Source organism: Anser brachyrhynchus, assembly GCF_964034855.1.
Source record: "Anser brachyrhynchus genome assembly, chromosome: 2".
In the NCBI taxonomy this organism is placed as follows: domain Eukaryota; kingdom Metazoa; phylum Chordata; class Aves; order Anseriformes; family Anatidae; genus Anser; species Anser brachyrhynchus.
Window position 1 is genome coordinate 130,606,943 of NC_137695.1, and position 19,367 is coordinate 130,626,309.

The 19,367-nt window shown below is 42.9% G+C and overlaps 1 protein-coding gene across 2 annotated transcripts in view; it reads left to right on the forward strand.

The window, feature by feature from the left end:
* Positions 1-651: 651 nt before the first annotated feature.
* Positions 652-19,367, forward strand: part of ZC2HC1A (zinc finger C2HC-type containing 1A) — a 43,900-nt gene continuing 25,184 nt past the window's right edge. The window contains exons 1-5 of one of the 2 annotated variants that reach the window (XM_080579442.1): positions 875-1,120; positions 1,229-1,292; positions 15,202-15,275; positions 15,905-16,021; positions 16,257-16,392. In XM_080579442.1, coding sequence (XP_080435568.1) covers positions 1,283-1,292; positions 15,202-15,275; positions 15,905-16,021; positions 16,257-16,392 — 337 coding nt within the window. In that variant the 5' untranslated portion in view covers positions 875-1,120; positions 1,229-1,282. The other variant, XM_080579441.1, reaches the window with a different exon arrangement.

The following is a 19,367-nucleotide window of genomic DNA, read 5'->3' on the forward strand; positions in this document are numbered from 1 at the left end:
ATTTGCAAAAGTTAGGACTCTGCGACATGGTGGCAAACTAGTTCCTTCTAGCAGGGCCTGTAATTTTACAAGCATGATAGATCAAAGGAAAATTTGAAATGTATTTTCAGCATGATTCTAAACTACCAAGAAAAATTGTAGCATTACTGTACTTCAAGTTTTTTGTCTCAAAGGGTGATTTAAACTCTTTGTTTATCATGGCTTACATGCTGGCTGTTTGGCATGCAGCACATGGATGTGCGTCCTGTGCTAAGGCAATGCAGAGAAGACAGCGTGGCCAAAATCTAAGGTTGTATTTAAGTTTTTATGTATTTATTTTGCTTTGAGTTGCATTCCCAGGTGTGATTGTGACAGTGGCCATGGTTTTATGGACAAGGAAATCTGTAGGGACTGACTTGTCTGGAACAACCAGAGAAATGATTGGCAAGTGTCTAAAGACAGTGGTAATTTCAGTAAGGTTTACTGTTGATTGTGCAGAAAAACTTTATTAGTTGCTCATAGCAGATTGCTACCACCAACTCAAATGAAAGATGTTAAAAATTAATTCCGAAATAAGGCTTTACAGAAAAAAAAAAAAAATCTTGAAATGCTTTGCTGCTACATATTTGGAGATTTAAAAAATCGGGAGGAGCTAGGGGAAAACCAGCTGAGGCGTTCGGGTGCGCAATGGAGCCCTGCTGGTGTCTGTCAGCCCCGAGGGGCGGTGAGGGCCGGGCCCGCCCGCGCCGCCCGCCCAATGGCAGCGGCGGATGTTGGCGGGCCGGGCGGTGGCGGCGTTGCCACGGCAGCGGCGGCGGGGCTGGGCCGGGCCGGGCCGAGCCGGGCGTTGGTGGCAGCGGTCGGGGCTGCGCCATGGAGGGGCTGGAAGGTGAGGGGCCGCGCCGGGCGCCGGTTTTGGGGTGGCGAGCGGAGAACGGGGCGGCGGCCCCGCGCGGAGCCCGGCGGGCAGGGCCGCGCTTTGTCTCCGGCCCTGCCTCGCCGCCGCAGCCCGGCCGCGGGTGGTGTGGGAGCCCCGCTGCCCCCGGGCCGCTGCCGGGGTGCTGGGGCCCGGCAGGGCTGCGTGGAGCCCGTGCCTGCTGCCTTTTGTTTCTGCAGGCAGAGGACTGAGCTGGGTGTCAGGGTACGCTCATAATGCTGGGGAAGTGGTCAGTGCACTAGGTGTGTGTTTGCTGGCACTGTTGGCAACTTCACGCTGTGCCGGATGAATTAAGGTGTCGTTGCTTTTCAGAGTATCCATCGGTATCGGCTTGGGATTCTAGAAGTTGCGGCTCGCCTTCAGAACATGTCAGTAGGTCTGTCGTTACTGTGCTTTACGAGCTGCTTTAGCCATATTTAAAAAAAAAAAAAAAAGAGAAAAGAAAAATACAGGCCTGTTCTGAGTAGCTGTCGCAAAATAGTTATTAAGGCTTCCAGGCTGTGCTTCACTAAAGGTAATTGAGTGTTTAAATAGGAGGGAGCACCAGCTAGCCTTTGTTCTGTGTCCCTTCTAGCACAGTTGGAGAACAGAGGTAATTCTCAATGAATACCTGTCTTCTTTCCTTAATAGATTTCACAGTCAGACTGTTCTTGTGGCTAGTGACTTCGTCAAGGCAATAAATCTGGGCAACATGATTTGGCATTCAAATCCAAAAAGATTCTCTCTTATTTAATTTACTCTTATGCCTTGCTTACTATTAACGTCTATTAATTAAATTTGAAAGACTGTCCAGTGCTTTATCAAATAATCCTTTTTTTTGTCTCTGACTGATGACAATCCCATGCTGCCTGTCCAGAAGGGGAAAGCCTGCTTTAATTTTGAGTCAGCAATGTGTTTGACTGCAGCTGGGACTGCATATCATCTGCAGCTCATCAATCAATTGGTTTGGCTGTGAGCTAGCTTAGCAAGGCCAGCTATGCCAGCTGTGTTCTATAAGCTCTGGTACCTTCATAACAGACGGTGGGAAGAAAAATGACCTACAGGTTACAGCGGAAGCCTGAAAAATTTTGTTCTTGGGGTAGAATTTCTCACTGTTCTGACTTCTGGAGCTGGTTTACATTTTCTTTGTATTTCAGTAGGCACAGGGAGTGGTAGGAGGAAGAATGTTAAATTGTAGAGCTAACTCTCATGTTTACTCTCTGATGCTTTTCTTCAAAGTACTTTCAGAAGCTAGGCTTATCAAAGTAATGTTGTTTTCCGTGATGTGGAATGTTCCTTCTGAACACTCAAGATTAATTTAAGAATAGCTCAGGTAATAATACGTTTCTAAAACTCGAGGTGACCTTTGGTTCTGAAGACTCACATCCCACCCTGTTATTCAGTGTCCTTGAGTATTAAAGTTCTTGAAACTGAGCAGTATAATTCTCTGCATCTTTGTGGGTCAGTTTGTACTTTTTTTCTTTAAACATTGACAAAACACAAAATACTTTTTTTTCTTCAAAACATGATTTGTCAATGTTGCTTGAGCTGCAGTGTACATAAGTAAACAGGGCTTTTGCACAGTTTTTCACTTTAAGCCATCTCTGATGCACATAGATTGGGCTCGAGTGCAGTTTGTGTAGGGAGGCAGCCTCAAGAGAGGAAAATGAAGGCAAAGCCAATAGCAATAATGAATTATTTCACTTGGGTATCATGCTTTTGTTGTTATTGCTTTACTGGCAGTCAGCAGAACATTGCTGGTTGCCATTTTAGATTAAGCCTGTACTTAGGAGCACACTTCCACAGTCATATTTATTGCATGTGGAAGCATGGGCTGCTCCTGAAATCTGTCTGCCTGCTCCCTGTCTTGGGTTGGGGCTTAGCAAAATGAATTCCCAGAGCTGATCTGTACAGCTGGTGCTGGCAGTTCTGAGTGTGAGGGATGTAATTACGGTGGGGGCAGGACTTGGGCTTTTGGCTGCAGCCTGCTGGCGTGTTTTTATGGCTGTGGAAGGCCCCCTCAGGCTGGAGGTGCTTGGCCTGGGCTTTCAGCCTTCCGAAGCTGGTGCGCTAATTTTCGGAAGCTCAGCAATATAGATGTGGGATCTATTTCTGATTGTGCAAGCATGCTTTTAATAAGAAATAACTTTACACAGTTAATAACGATTCTTTCCATGATGTGGAGAGTTGAATGCGTATTACTTGGATTGTGGATATGCATTGGTGACATTTAAAAGCTGATTCATATTTCTGGTGTTGTGATTGCATTTTTCTTGCTGTGTGCAAGTTTAAATGTTCAGTGAAATAGCAAAATAGGTTTCTGTGTGACTTAAATGTATCTTCCCAAATTCACTTTTTTTTTTTTTGGAGTGTGCTTTATTATTTTATCTGTACACCAGCATTGCTGTATTACTACACTGATGCTGAAAGTGAAATTTAGGATTGTGAGCTTTGTAAAAAGGAATTAGTGCACACACGTCACTACAAGTGACAAGTCTGATGTACACTTCAAAACTTAAATCTCAAGTTCCTAGTGTGACATTTGTTACTCTGTTGTCGCCTTGGTGTTTGGCTGTTTCTCGATTTCCATTTAATTTTCACCACTAAATGCTTAGAGCAGTAGGCTCTCTGTGCCTGCAAAATACAGTAAGGTGAGCTGAAAAGCCCTGTCCGGGGCAGTCCAGCACGTGCTGAATGGCAGGACCGTTCTTGACGGGCCAACATGTGCTTGTGGCTGTCACTGCTGGCTGGCAGGGAAGAAGCTGTCACTGTCACACTGGCACGTTTGACTGCTCTCCAGTCTGTTGCTTTTTTTCTGGGAGGATGCTGGCAACAGCTGCTTGAGCTGACGAAATGCCTCTTCTCACACTTGTTCACAGCCCGACCCAGCGGGTCAGCACTGCTGCTGCCTAAGGAATAAAGGGCACGGGGCAGCTGTGTCCGAGGGAGAAAGTTCAGCTCCCTGTGGTAGGTAATGGCTGTGCTTGCCCAGCCCCACTGGCCTCCTCCAGCCCTCGCTGCAGCAGCTGGGGCAGGCTGGTTGTGGCTGGAAAGGGACGGGTGGCTGCTTGCTCAGGAAATAGCCTGCAGTCTCCAGCCCAGAGCTTTCCCTTGCGGGTGCCAAGCAGGGACTGCTGTGATTAAGCATTTAGTCTCTGAGCAATCTGGGTGTGCCCTGGAGGTCTGTTAAGAATAAGGCTTGCTGTACAGCACCTTCTCGCAGGAGCTGGGATCTGTGCTGAAATAGCGTTTGTCGCTGGACCCTTCGCTTATCGTGGCTGACATGCCCCACCCCAAATGGTTCAGGCGTTCTGCTGTGGGGTTTTATCTGAGTAAAACCATTGGATGCAAGCACACATGCTTGCTTTCACAGAATTTCTGAAAGAGCCAATGCCCACTCTCCTTTCCTTTTTTCTTTTCTTGTCATACCGTAGGAAATTATTTCTGTTTGAAAACAAAATAATATTAAAGTGAGTTTCCTTTTCCTTTAGCGTACATCTTTGTCTTGCCTCTCTGGATGTGTACAGCAGCCTCCTTACTTTGGCAGCCATTTTCTTAAGCTGCATTTAAGAGAGCCTTCTGCCTTTTTGTTACATTTTGGCTTTTTTTTTTTCCTCAAAGTGTGTAATCTGTCCAAAGGCAGAATTAAAATTAATTTTATGGTACGGTTCTAAAAAAAAGGCAAGTTGGAAACTACCAAAGACATTTTGAAATGTAAAACTATTATCAAGGTGTGTGTATATATATATATATATTTAAAAGGTATATATATTTTGAAGAATCTGTTAGTCTGGTAGCTATTAATGCACAATAATAAGTATGACTTTGCATCAAACTGCTCTTTAATGCATAATTGCGCCTCTGCTGAGTGATCTAATTTTTACATTTAATATGCTGAATAAATGTGGACATGTTTACTTTTTCCAAGGCAATTATATTTTTGGTTAATGTTTGTTTTGGAGAAGAAACTGAAACAAAGTGTTTTACTTGAAGAACAGTTCTGAAAACTAAACGTAGGCTTCTGTGATAGGGGAAGTGTGTTATCAGAATATATTTCACTTTTAAAGGAAGGGAAGGAAAATGCATATACAGGAGTTCAGCTGTTTCAGATTATTGTTTCTTCAGCATCTTAGAGCTAGTGGATCATATCCCTGTGCATTTTTAACTTAAATTGCAGAAACTGGCTTGATCTAGTCATTGAACTCAATGGGTTAAATAAAGTGGGAAGAAGAGTGTATTTTACCTGCACACTATGGGGTGGTTGTTATCAAAAGCTGTTGTTTCATTTCATTAAAATCTGGTTCCAGGACTATGTTCAACAGTTGATGGAGGAGAGCTTACTTTTTAAAGAAATTCCTTAAAAATAATATATTGAGTACTATTATTATTATAAATGAAGCTTATTATCAACATTATTTTAACCACATTGTGTTAGTCCGTTAACCAGGTAATACTCTGACAAACAGGCAGACTTAGATTGGGACTGTTCTGTCCAAGTGCTTTTGAGTAGTGGTAGTGTGTGTGGTTATTAGGAGCTGCTTGGAGCTGCCTTGGCGTAAGGTCAGAGCCAGAAGGCCAGTCTTTGCTGCATGCCTGCCTGCTGTCATGATGCTTGCAGCCAAACGCAGGAGGACGGCAAGCTCATGATGCCAAAATAGAACTCTTTAACCATACATTGATTTTTTTACGGGTCACGTGCTTTCTCGTGGCTAGTGGTTGATGTTAAAGCTCATTAACAGAAGACCAAATAATGTATTCAGAAGTCAAATCGATCAAATAGCGCTACTTAGTTGCCCTGAGCTTTGCTGTGTCTCCATATGCATTACAGGGGAAGCTCTCAGAGATTTTTCTGGTTAGGTGACATGACTGAGTGCCTCTCCCAAGTGCCTGTATGTGAGCACTCAGCGTGGGGAGCGGTATGGGAGGGAGGATGATGGAAGATGGGAGGAATCGGAGGTCTGCACGCAGTTACAGGGCTACGGTCTCACTGGGATCACACGCAGGTGGTTGTGACTGCAGCGCTGCGGTGGCTGGAGACGGGCTCTTCAGGAAGAACCAGCTGGATGGCAAGTGGGGAGGCTGCCTTTTATGTGGGAGAGCAGCGGGAGTACGTGGAGCTTTACTGTGGGACAGATGAGGAGCCAGCTGGGAGCTTATGGATCAGGGTTAGCAGGCAGACCAATGTGGGACATGTTGTGTGTGTCTGCTACAAGCCACCTGGTCAGGAAGAAGGTGAGGTCTCCTTCAGGTACCTGGAAGGAACCTCAGATTCACAGGCCTTGGCCCTCATGGGGGACTTTACCCATGCTGTTACCTGCTGGAGGGATGGCACAGCAGGGCACAAATGAGCCAGAATGCTTCTCATGTGTGTTGATGGGAACTTCCTGACCCAGCTGATCAAGGGGGTGACAAGAGGAGGCACTCCTGCGGCACTTCAGAGCCACAACAAAGGAAGTGTTTGCTCAAGATGTGAGAGCTGGGGCAGCCTTCCCTGCAGGGACCATGAGGTGGTTGAATGAAGGAGTTGAATGAAGGATCCTGAGAAGATTGAGCGGGGCAAAAAGCAGGATCACAAACCTGGACTTGAGGAGATTCTGGCCTGTTTAGGGATCAGCTTTGAAGAATCCCATGAGGTACAGTCCTAGAAAGAAGAGGATCCAGGAGAGCTGGTTGTTTTTAAGGATACTTAGTGTGACATCAGCATGTTTTCACATCAGAAGTTACACTTCATTCAATGAAGGGAAGAAGGCAGGGTAGACAGAGAAGAGAGAAACATACCCTGTGAGTTGTGCATGTGCTGCTATTACAACCATTCATAACTGCATGCAATTCGTTTCTCAGTCACAAAAATAACTTCTTCATAGAATCCTCCTCCAGGTTGTCACTTTGAGGCAGTGGGGCTCCCCTTGATATTATTTTCAAGGAAGTAATACAGAACTTACCATCATCAGGCTCGTGTTCAGTGCAAGAACAGCAGTTTTGACAAATATAGTGCACTTGCATTGTCAGGCTGGAAAGCTGACATAAAAACATATGAGGTACTATGAAAGCCTTACTGAAGCTTTTCAGCTTGAAGAAATTGAAGTTTTGCTGCTTTTTGTTATCTTTTGGAAGCAGAAGTGACAGGTTTACACAAGATTAGACTCCATTGTCAATACAGAATTAGATGAAGAGTTCGTCAGTCTTTCCTGTAAAATTAAGTGCAGATAGAAGTAGATAGAAGAAGAATGGTTTGCTGTTCATTGTGGACAACCCGATTGCATAAAAACTTCGAAGTATACAAAAAGTTTGAATAGGAAGAGAGCTTACTATGATTTCCTCTTGCTTTCTCTAACTCTTCCCACAAACTAGTGAATGACATAGACTACGAAGGATTGGCTTGGTGGGATAAATCATTCCCGTCAAACAGTCTTCAGCAAGATATTGCAAGTACTGCCCATTGTTAAGCAGTTTGATGTCCTTTTCTTTCACTTTTACCTCAGAATTAACTTTATCAAAATACCAAAAATTTGCAGAACTAACATCCTGTTTTTTCATTTTTTTCTACTTTTGTACATTAATCTTTTAATTATTCAACGCTCATTAAAATTTGTGTACTAAGCTAAGCTGTTCAGACAAGTGTTTCACTACCTGTATCACGGCATCAGTATTTTTTTTGGGGTGAGTCTTGTTTATGCTATTTATCATCGGTCTTCTCCATGATGAATGCTGTTAGTTACTGTGTTGATTAAAAAATATAACCCAGTCAGTGCTGATTAGTGGACATAGGTTGGAGAATGACAGCGTAGATGCTGTGGCTTGAAGATGCAGTTCCTCAGTTACTGAGGGGAGTATGTGCACTGAAACTTTTTTTGTACCTGAAGTATACAGAACTAAGTGGAAAAAATGACTTGCTTTTGGAGATGGGATGGGACTTGTGCTAAAAGTAATGAAATTTTGAAGAAAAATTTGGCAAGCACTCTTTGACTACTAACTTTCAGTGGTTGTAGACCACTTGGGTTTGAGTAGGTGATCTCAAAGCTGGAAATTGTGCTGGAGTGTTTCTGCAAGTTTGAACGCAGTGAGGCTTGGTGTTCTGATCATCACAGTTGTCTGACCAAAGACGTTTAGTACTGCCATTGCTGCAGATAAATTAAAGGTTTTGAAGGATAGTCAAACAGTTTTCACATGACAAAATGCTGTTATTAAGGCTAAGTGCTGCTTTAATCTTTGCAGCCTTGTTTCTTTGGAGCATTCTGCGTTTCGTATCTAAGTGCAGACATGACATGGGAACAAAGAGCTTTCCAAAAGAGAAAGCTGTAACGAAACTTCCTTCAATCGCAGTTCAGCAGTACTGAAGGCTTCTGTTCCTTCTAGGTGTGGAGTCTGTTTACACAACTGCTTAAATCTAAAACGTGACAGTCGGAGCTAGCATTATGCTAGCTTTGACTGTATCAGTATATTTCCCCACAGCCCTATATGTGTGACTGGACAGTGACCATATTCAAAAGGAAAGTGTGCAGTAACTTCTCCACGAGCAGGTAGGAAAAAAGTTTACTCAGGGTTGTACTCAGCGATTAGCTGATGGAGGCAAAGCTCTGACAAGGACAGTTTAGAAATACAGGTAATAAGAGTCTGAGAATTAAGCAAAGAGTGTTGGTAATAAAACTCCCAGTCAGTTTGTTTAATTTGGACAGCCAGCATCTTAGTAAGTTGAACTCTCTTTTTAAGAGCTGGTTTCAGGCAGACAGTAGGAGAGTAGGGTATAAAGCTGTATATCATAGTGCTGGCATCACTTCAACAAAAATACTTCTTCCGTTGGTATAGACATAACCATTCTGAACCTAATTCTCTTCTCCCGAAGTGTGTTTATCTAAACAGTAATAATTATGTCCTTCTCTAAGTTAACTGCATTTATTCATGTTTAACACCAGCATGTAAACTGCTGGTGATAAGGGATATTACAAATAGGGAAAAGGAAAGGGAAATGTAGCTGCTGAGTCTTGGGTCTTCTGTGGTTGTGTAATCAAAATAAGAGCAATCCCTGCATTGTTGCTGGAAGGTAGCCATGGCAGGAGAGATTTCCAGTGCACAGCCATGAAGCTGGCTAGTGAATTCCTGGTTCATCTTCAGGGTTGTCTTGCTGGTACAACCAGGAGGAAGCATGAAGTACTAGAAGAGTAGGCTAGTGCTCCTTAACAGATATGTCGCATGTGTGATTTATCCTCATTTGGGAGGCTTATATGCACTGAGGAGTGGCATATCAGGAAAATAGTTCCTTAAAGACTGCTAAATTCAGCCATCCACTGCTAAATTTTCAGTTGCTGCTTTAGAAAATACGTTACTGATGTTATTTGTGATGTCAATGCAACCTGTTTCTTTTAACTTTTCATTAGGGAGATTAAAAAAAAAGAGATCTGATCTTCTCCTAGAAATCCCAAAGTTTTCAGCTATAAATTTTTTGTTTTTGTTTACTTCTTTTTCATTTTATCAGGCTAATCACTCAGAACAAGATTTTTTTTTTCTTACTGTTTTTTTTTGTCATAGTTGTGCTGGAAAACTATGGCCAAAATAATTAATTTCAATGAAAAAGATCATAGAACCATAGAATCATTAAGGTTGGAAGAGACCTTCAAGATCATCTGGTCCAACCATCACCCTACTACCAATGTCACCCACTAAACCATGTCCCTAAGTGTCAGGTCCAACCTTTCCTTGAACACCCGCAGGGACAGTGACTCCACCACCTCCCTGGGCAACCCGTCCCAATGCCTGACTGCTCTTTCTGAGAAGAAATGTCTCCTCATTTCCAACCTGAACCTCCCCTGGCACAACCTGAGGCCATTCCCTCTAGTCCTATCACTAGTTACCTGTGAGAAGAGGCCGACCCCCAGCTCCCCACAGCTTCCTTTCAGGTAGTTGTGGAGAGCAGTAAGGTCCCCCCTGAGCCTCCTCTTCCCCAGACTAAACAACCCCAGTTCTCTCAGCCGCTCCTCACAGGACTTGTGCTCCAGGCCCTTCACCAGCTTCGTAGCCCTTCTCTGGGCACCTTCCAGAGCCTCGATGTCCTTCTTGTAGTGAGGGGCCCGAAACTGAACCCAGCACTCGAGGTGCGGCCTCACCAGAGGTGAGTACAGGGGAATGATCACCTCCCTGCTCCTGCTGGCCAGACTATTCCTGATACAAGCCAGGATGCCGTTGGCCTTCTTGGCCACCTGGACACACTGCTGGTTCATGTTCATGTGAGCATTGACCACCACCCCCAGATCCTTTTTCTCTGCCCAGCTTTCCAACCACTCTCCCCCAAGCCTGTAGCACTGCATGGGGTTGTTGTGGCCAAAGTGCAGGACGGGGCATTTAGCCCTGTTGAACATCATCCCATTGGCATCTGCACATCCATCCAATCTGTCCAGATCCCTCTGCAGGGACTTCTTACCCTCTGACACTTGACACTTCCCCCCCCACCCTTGACACTTCCCTCCATCTTGGTGTTGTCTGCAAACTTATTGAGGGTGCACTCAATTCCCTCATGCAAGTCATCAATAGAGATTTTAAAGAGGGTGGGCCCCAACACTGACCTCTGGGGATCGCCACTGGTGATTGGTCACCAGATGGGTTTTACTCTATTCACTTTGGGCCCAGCCATCCAGGCAGTTTTTAACCCAGCAAAGAGTGTACCTGTCCAAGCCGTGGGCTGCCAGCTTCTCCAGGAGAATACTATGGGAGACTGTGACAAGGGCTTTGCTGAAGTCTAGGCAGACTACACCAACAGGCTGTCCCTCATCCACCAGGCGGGTCACCCGGTCTTAGAAGGAGATGAGGTTGGTGAGGCAGGACTTGCCCTTCATGAACGCATGCTGACTGGGCCTGATCTCGCAGTGGTCCCACATACATTACATGATTGCGTTCAAGGTGACCTGTTCCATCACCTTTCCTGGCACCAAGGTCAGGCTGATCGGCCTGTAGTTCCCTGGCTCCTCCTTCCTCTAGATGGGCGTCACATTAGTACGTCTCCAGTCATCTGGGTCCTCTCCGGATGACCATGACCGCTGATAGACAATGGAAAGTGGCCCAGCAATCACATCTGCCAGCTCCCTCAGCACCTTTGGGTGGATCCCATCTGGCTTCATGGACTTGTGATGGTCCAGATGGAGCAGCAAGTCTCTAACTGTTTCCACCTGAACTGTGGGGGGGTTCTTTTGTTCCTTGTCCCAGACTTCCAGGTCGGGAGGCTGAGTACCCCGAGGATAAGTGGTCTGGCTAGTAAAGACATGCAAAGAAGGCGTTAAGAACCTCAACCTTTTCCTTATCCTCAGTAGTCAGGTTCCCTGTCTGCATCCAGTAAAGAATGAAGATTCTCCTTGGCCCTCCTCTTTCCATTAATATATTTATAAAAACATTTTTTGTTATCCTTGACCATAGGGGCCAGGTTGAGCTTGTGCTGGGCTTTGGCCGTCCTGATTTTTTTTCTCTTTCTGGGACTGCATCTCTGTCCACCCACACTGAGGAGGGCTGCCACTTACCTTCCTGCTTCTGGTCTTCTTCCTGCCACACGAGCTGGCTGTCAGAGGGCCTAGAAGCTAGGTGGTGGGCCAGCTGTAGGGGTCCAGTTTTATAGGGCCCGGAGCAAAAGCGGGGCAGTGGTGGCCACTGTGACCTCAGCAAGCCTCTGTGATGCGTGGCCAAAGGCAGCTGCGTTGGGAGCGGCCTGGAAGATGCACTTGTGGAAGAAGGAGGAGGGTTGGGGGGGGCTGAGGGCCCCTTTTCTGGGGCTGGCTCCCCTGGGCCATTTGGCTTGCCAGAGAGAAAGGCTGCCCCTCAGCCACAGGGACTGACCTCCACCTCCCATCCTGTGCCCTGGGTTTATTTTTAAGACTGGCTTTGAGGTAATTTCATTCTATTCTTTATGTAAAAGAACAGAAGCAAGATGCATCTTCAGACCTAATTCCCGTGTGCTTTCTGGTGTAAGCAGGTAGGTGCACACGGAAGTTACCATGTACCAAAATGGCGGTTTTGCAATAAAAATAATAATAATAAAGAATAGGATGGTACCTACCACACAATGCTACTTGTAATAACAGAAAATTACTCAGATACCGAAACTCAGTCCTAATACAAGAAATTGTCCATCCGTAGTTGCTTACACGCTACTGTTTTGAATCATCATAGAACCATAGAATCATTAAGGTTGGAAGAGACCTTCAAGATCATCTTGTCCAACCATCACCCTACTACCGATATCACCCACTAAACCATGTCCCTAAGTGCCAGATTATCCTCTTTATTGCTAGTCTTGGAAATACTAACTTTTAACATTACTGAGAAAATGTTAAGCATTTTTCTCTCCTTTATTTTGTTAATTTATGTCACTTGTTACTTACATAGCTTCTGCATAACAAGTATACAGACTGACTGCATTAGGTATCTTACATGAATGTCTTCAAGGAAAAAAAAGTTCCCCACCAACTCTTTTCCTACTTTAACAATTTCAATCCCATGTTTTGTTTTAAAATTACCAGGTTTCTTGTTGGTGTAGCTCACCTCTCTGTAAGGGAAGACTTGGAGCCCAGGAGAGAGAAATGTTAAGATTTTATTTTTTTTTTTGTTGTTGTTGTTTTTTTTTTACTTTAAAGAAGAGGAAATTGAGAAAGGAATGAAGGTGTGCAGATCTAAAGGACTGTGGGCTTCCCATTTTCAGTACAGCTTCAACTTTTTTTTAAAGTAACTTCCTTTTGGTTTTGGGTCAGTGATCTGTATTATGGGGAGGAAAGGTGTGGCAGTAGCAACAGCTCCTGGCAAATATGATCCTGCCTGGCAGCAGCGACAGAGGGTTAGGAATGCCTCAGGGAAGTACAGCCCTGTAACTGTAGCTGCAGGGAGTGCTAACTTGCTTTTGTTACTACCTGTTGGTATGTCGTGTGTAAATACTGCTAGAGCACTAAGCATCTATCAAGTCACAGAATGGCCGAAGTCAGAAGGGACCTTTGAAGATCATCTTGTCCAACCCCCCTGCCAAGCAGGATCACCTAGAGCACTACTTTCTTTCTTTTTTTCTTTTTCTTTTTTCCTATGGGGAATTTAAATGCAAACCTGAATTCCAGAGTTCAGTGAATAGAAGAATGGGGTGGAAAAGCCATTCTTCATTTACTAAGGCAGATATTTGTAAGAATTCTTTCAAATTCTTAATCTTGTACTATGCACCTGATTTTAAGATCACTACTTGTGATTTATTTCAGCTAATTTATTAAAGTCACAAATGGCATCACTTTATATTTCCCTGAAATACATCTCTTACTGGTAATTTCTTCAAAGCTGAGAATTAAATTAGAATAATGTGATAAAAGAAAGTTCTGTTTTTTCTTTTTAACAAGACTTTGCAGTGATGTCTGCTAGCATTATTAAGAGTGCTGAGAACTGTGAAGAATAAAGCAGTGAAAAAAACATAATCTGTGCATACCTTGTATTTTTTGATTGGGAGAATTGAAGAAAGCCCACGACATCACAACTTCACCCTTGAAAAAAAAAAAAAGATGAGGGCAGGTTCCAGCCATCTGAACTATGTACAAGCAGCTTGCATGTTGTTACTTGTGACTAATGTTGTGCTCAGGCTTGAGATTTTTACAGAAAGAGGCTTATGGAAAAAAAATCAGACATGATTATTTAAAATAGAGAGGGAAAAAAATTTAAAAGTTCCCATTAAGTGTTGCTAACATACAAATGTAAGTCAGATGCAAGAACAGAAGAAAATCAAGATTTATCTGCAATATCTTCTCTTTCCTACTTTCCCCTTACTTGTGTGCATGCAAATACACTTGCATTTAGATGACAGAAAAGGAAGTTTAATTATGACTTCAGCTTTAGGACTCAAAATTGCTGTCAGTGCAGCCCTGCTATGGTGTGATAAGAGTCTATTCATGTCTACATGGAGAAGGTGTATAAATAATGAAAACATGGTATGAACAGAAATGTGTAAAATTGCAGAATGCATTTTGTATCGCTTGTAGTTCTTAAAACTTGTAGTATATTGATACATCATGCATGTTTACATACTGATCACGTATTTCATTTGAGTAATTGAAAAAGACAGGAATAGGTTTAACAGTTATGTATTGGTACCAGAAATCTCATTCAATTTTAACCTTCAAATTTGGGGAAAAAATGTATTTTTGGGGAACCAAGGCTGCCTGAATGTGCATTTGCTTGCCTTGAACTGTTTTGTTAGGTTTTCTGTTTTTTTTTAGGATTGGTCATACAGTTAACTGGCAAGTATGTATGTTTAGTTGGAAAATGGTTTTCCACTGAGGAATCGGGAACAAAAAAATGATCAAACCTTTGAACTTTCCTATGTTCTTAACTTCTAGTTTCAACCATTAGTTTGCATGAAGTACAAGTCAATTGAAAGTGCTTCTATTTTAATTGAAAGTGCTTCTGTTTTCCCAGTATAAACAGAGGGAGCTGTATCATCTGCAGATGTCAATTTCTTCCTCTGTACTCAGTCTAACCAGTGTTAAACTTGATCCAAATTTACTGCCTCTTGATAGATGTATACACATGGTATAAAAATATTTCTACAGCTCTTTTACAGTACTAAATATAGTAGATACCTGTCATTTGGAAACTATGCAGTTTTTCATCTCTTACACAATTCCATTGCTTAATGCATACTATATGAACATACCTGCTTGCCCAGACTTGGATACTTTGGCTTGTTAGTCTTTTATCTGTTTCTATTAACCAGTTGTATGTCAAGTATAATGTTTACATTTTTGTACCAGTGCTTGAATTGCCACTTCTGAAATGCTTATGTAAACTGTCAGTAATAACCTGTATAAAGTGGATTGTAAAAAGAGCCTTCAGGAATTTTTCTTTCGAAGAGCAAGTGGAATAGTTTAACTTAATAGAGAGAAATAAGTGATGGGATGTGGCTTCCATTTGATGCTGTAACAGGTGCTTCTCTTTCAAAGAACCAGGAATACCCAGTATCATTGCTCTCCATGTCCATTTGAGCTGTCAGTACGACATACAGTGAATCAGTCATATGCATGCTGATATGCAGGCATCTCTTTAAAAGTGCAGAGTGTCATGTTGTAAATCATCAGACTTCGTGCCGGCTTGTTACTGGGCCTGACTGCTTCGAAAAGTATGTAAGGACTTGCATATTGGCTTTTCATTTCTGATCTGCACAGCCTCTGTGTGGTTCAAAGAATGCATACTTTTACAGTGACAGCTGTTGTTACTGTGAAGCGTATGAGGTTAGCAATCTAGGAAGAATTTTTTTTACTGCAAATTTAAACAGTCTTACAGAAGTATGCTTTTTTGTTTTTAAGGTGAGGTTACAGTGCAGACTGGAGATCTGTTGCCATGTAGGATTTGTGGAAGGACTTTCTTTCCAGCAGCACTGGTAAGTAGTATGAATACCGTTGACTTCCAGGTCTGATAAGTTAACAAGAGTTAAGCAATGGTTAGTATAGCTAAATAAAGTAGATCTAGATGTTTGTTTTTTCAAATACTTAAGAATTCCAGCCATCTCGGTTTTGAAGTTCCTTAAAAGAAGGTGAATTTTATTTCGGCATCCTGTCACGTTCTGAAAATTCGGGTCCTTCTAAAAGCGTCTGCTCTGGTGCCACAGAATTATTCCTTGTCTCTGCAAATGTAAGCCTGAGCATCATGCTATCTTATCTAGTAACTGAAGTGTTCTGCTAGCCATCTTCAGAATGCCCTCCTCTTCCGTCTCAATAGAAGTTAAATTGACCTTAATGTCAATGTGAATTTCAGACACTGATCTGTCTTGACCCTCAAATGCAAATGCTGCCTACCTACCATCAGTTTTTTATTTGCAAGGAACAAGTACAGGTGCCTCCCTTTTTTTCTTCCTCAGCTCCTGAGTTTTTGTGATCATGTATATGCATTTGTGAATTCCTGTAGTTCTGTTCAAAAAGTAATGGTTGGCATAAGTATTTGAGTGAAAGCAGTCTGACTGTACTCATCAGGAGAAAATTCTGCATTTTCCTGTATTTCTTCTGCTTGTAGAAAAAGCATGGACCAATTTGCCAAAAAACTTCTGCAAAGAAAAGGAAGACATTTGATTCCAGCCGACAGAGAGCAGAAGGAACTGACATTCCCACAGTAAAACCTCTTAAGCCACGGGTATGTTACTCTGCATATGTAAACTACTCTGGTGGTTTACTCTGCATATGAACATTTTAGGCAAAATATGTATGCTTCGTAGTAAGGTTTGTTTCTGCTGCCAATTTGTGATAAATTAGATCAACTAGGATCTGGAAGAAATGTAACCATAATATTGTGTATTAAAATAAGGGATGTACCTAGCATAAAGTAAGAGCTTCAAACATATAAAGCTCTTTCTTTTTTGGCTTCTTAGCCAGAACCTCCCAAAAAACCATCCAACTGGAGACGAAAGCACGAGGAGTTCATAGCAACTATACGAGCAGCCAAAGGACTTAATCTTAAAGATGGTGGAAAACTCCCTCCACCACCTCCGCCATCATATGACCCTGGTATGTAAAACAAATGAGTTTCTTAAAGACTTGTTTGTAATTTAAACAATTTGTAAAAATTTGAATTAAAAAGTAATTTTTTTGGAACACAATATTCATGAGTTCATAAAGATTATTGTATGATTATCCCTAAGCAGATGCTGTCTTGTGACTGGCTAGCATCCTTTGTAGTTTTCAGTGCCTGTGACTTTGTTTTCAATGCAATGAAAGTTGTGTCCAACTTGCAGCTTGCCACTGTGTTATAAACCACTAGGCTGGACAAATTGTTTCAGCACCATATGTCTACCTCCTGTAGTGGATCTGCTTAGGAAGAGCAGACTATCTTTTTAATTGGCCGCTGATTCTGGACACCTACAACCTTTATGTATTGTAGGAATGCACATGTTGACAGCCTAGAGTGTAGTCTCTTCCATTTCTTGCTAGATTGAAATTTATTTTTGTGTATGCGCCTTGTGCAGTGAACTGCTCTAGAGCACATGACCCTTAGTCATGTGTTGGGGGATACTTGCATTTAGGGTGTGTGAGATCTGGAGCTTGTATTAGCAAGTGAGTGACAGTCCTTGAGTAGCCTCAGAACTGAGGTTAGGTAAAGCGTTGAAGCAGTCTGGTGTCATTGGGAAGGAAGTACACTTTTCAGTGAACTTCTGTGGTGTGATAATAGGGTGGAGAATATATTCCTTCTTGTCATAAGAGCTAAACAATTTGAACAGCTCAGTGGTTATTTTCAGAAAGATTGGGGAAAAACAGACACAATCATCTACTTGCTTCTGGCTGCTCATGGTCAAGTAAGGATTTAAGTATTCCCCACCTTGCTTCTCCGCTGGAAGTGAGTTAGTCCCGATATTAGGATTGTAATTGTGCATTCATAGTTAGAAGTGAAAAGTCATAATATTCAGTACGCTAAGAAACATGCCTAATCATGGAAAAAAATTACATTAATAAACTAGTTGTATGGATTCTGAATTACAAGCAGAGAAACACAGAACTAAATCTACCCTGTAAAAGTCACTGAAATTGTGCTCCATTAGCTCCAGTCTGTAAGAGACTGCAAGCGAGTTTGAAGTGAAGAAAGTAGCCCTGTTCAATCTGCTTGAAAGAATGTGAGGATGTAATGGGAAGAGAAAGATATTTCACCTCTGTTTCTCTCCTTCTGTTTTACTTTCCCAAGCTGAGTTTTATTGTCTGTAGCCTCCTGGTTTCATCCTGCTGCAGTGGGTAAGACTTAGGAAAAGGAAACCAGGAATGAAGAGAAGATGCATTAATTAATCAGTGGACTCCTTCCCACAAATAGAAGAAAAAGAGCAAGGGTAGCTACAGTTGCTTCTTCTTTTCCACTTTACATGCAGGAGGAAATGGGAATTACATGGGGTATCATGGAGTATATCCATCCTCTTCTACTCAGCTCTTTCTTTGGCATGTCTATTTCTTAGTAGCTGCTAGACTTTTTTCCTTTTGAAGGAGAAAGTTCTGTATTAATACTTCTTAACTGTTTGCTTTGAGTTTGGAAAAAAAAAAAAGCAGTGTTGCTTGTTCTTTGATCTCCTGTTCCACATTTTCATAGAATCATAGAATGGCTCGGGTTAGAAGGGACCTTAGAGATCATCTAGTTCCAACCCCTCTGCCATGGGCTGGGATGCCACCCACTAGACCAGGTTGCCCAGGGCCTTGTCCAACCTGGTCTTGTAAACTTCCATGGATGGTGCATCCATAGATTCTCTGGGCAACTTCTTCCAGTGGCTCACCACCTTCTGAGTGAAGAATTTCCTCCTAGCATCTAATCTAAATCTCCCCTCTTTTAATTTAAAACCATTCCTCTTTGTCCTGTCACTATCTGTACGTGTAAAAAGTCTCTCTCCATCTTTTTTATAAGCCCCCTTTAAGTACCGAAAGGCTGCAATGAGGTCTCCCCGGAGTCTTTTCTTCAGGTTGAACATCCCCAGCTCTCAGCCTTTTTTACCAGAGAGGTGCTCCAGCCCTCTGATCATCTTCATGACCCTTCTCTGGACCTGTTCTAACAGATCCACATCCTTCTTGTGCTGGGGGCCGCAAGCTTGGATGCCCCAAGTGGGGCTTCACAAAGGCATAGCAGCGGAGGATGATCACCTCCCTTGACCTGCTGGCTGCTCCTTGTTGATGCACCTCAGGAAGCAGTTGGACTTCTGGGCTGCAAGCACATGCTGCTGACTCATCATGTTGAGCTTTTTGTCCGCCAGAACCTCCAAGTCCTTCTCTATACTCTGCAGTGCTGCTTTCAATGAGTTCTTCTCCCAGGCTCTACTTACATCTGGGATTGCCCCGACCCAGGTGCAGCACCTTGCACTTGGACTTGTTGAACCTCATGTGGTTCATGTGGGCCCACTTCTCAAGCTTGTCCAAGTTCCTTTGGATGGCATCTCTTCCTTCTGTTGTATCAAGTGCATCACTCAGCTTGGTCTCTCCTGCAAACTTGCTGAGGGTACATTCGATCCCACTGACATTGTCATTAATAAAGATACTGAACAACATCAGTCCCAAGATAGACCCCTGAGGGACACTAGTGGTCACTAGCCTCCACCTGGACATAGAGCCATTGTCTGCAACTCTGTGGATGAAGCCATCCAGCCAATTCCATATCCATCAGATGGTCCACCCTTCAAGTCCATCTCCCTCCAAACTGGAGATCAGGATTTCATGTGGGACTGTGTCAAAGGCCTTACAGAAGTCCAGGTAGATGACATCAGTTGGTCTTCCTGTGTTGACTGATGCAGTTACTCCATCAGAGAAGGCCACCCAGTTGGATTTTCTTTAGAAATAGTGCAGAATAGCCTGAAGATGTTGAGAAGGTTCTGAAGTCAGCGCTATTTACATTGAACTTGGCTGTGTATGTATACTGCTTGTTTTTAATCTGATTAGTTTGTATTGTATAAAGCTTATATTGAATCTTAACAGTTCTTTTGTACCAACTGTATTGTCTGGTCCTGGGCAAACTCCTCCAG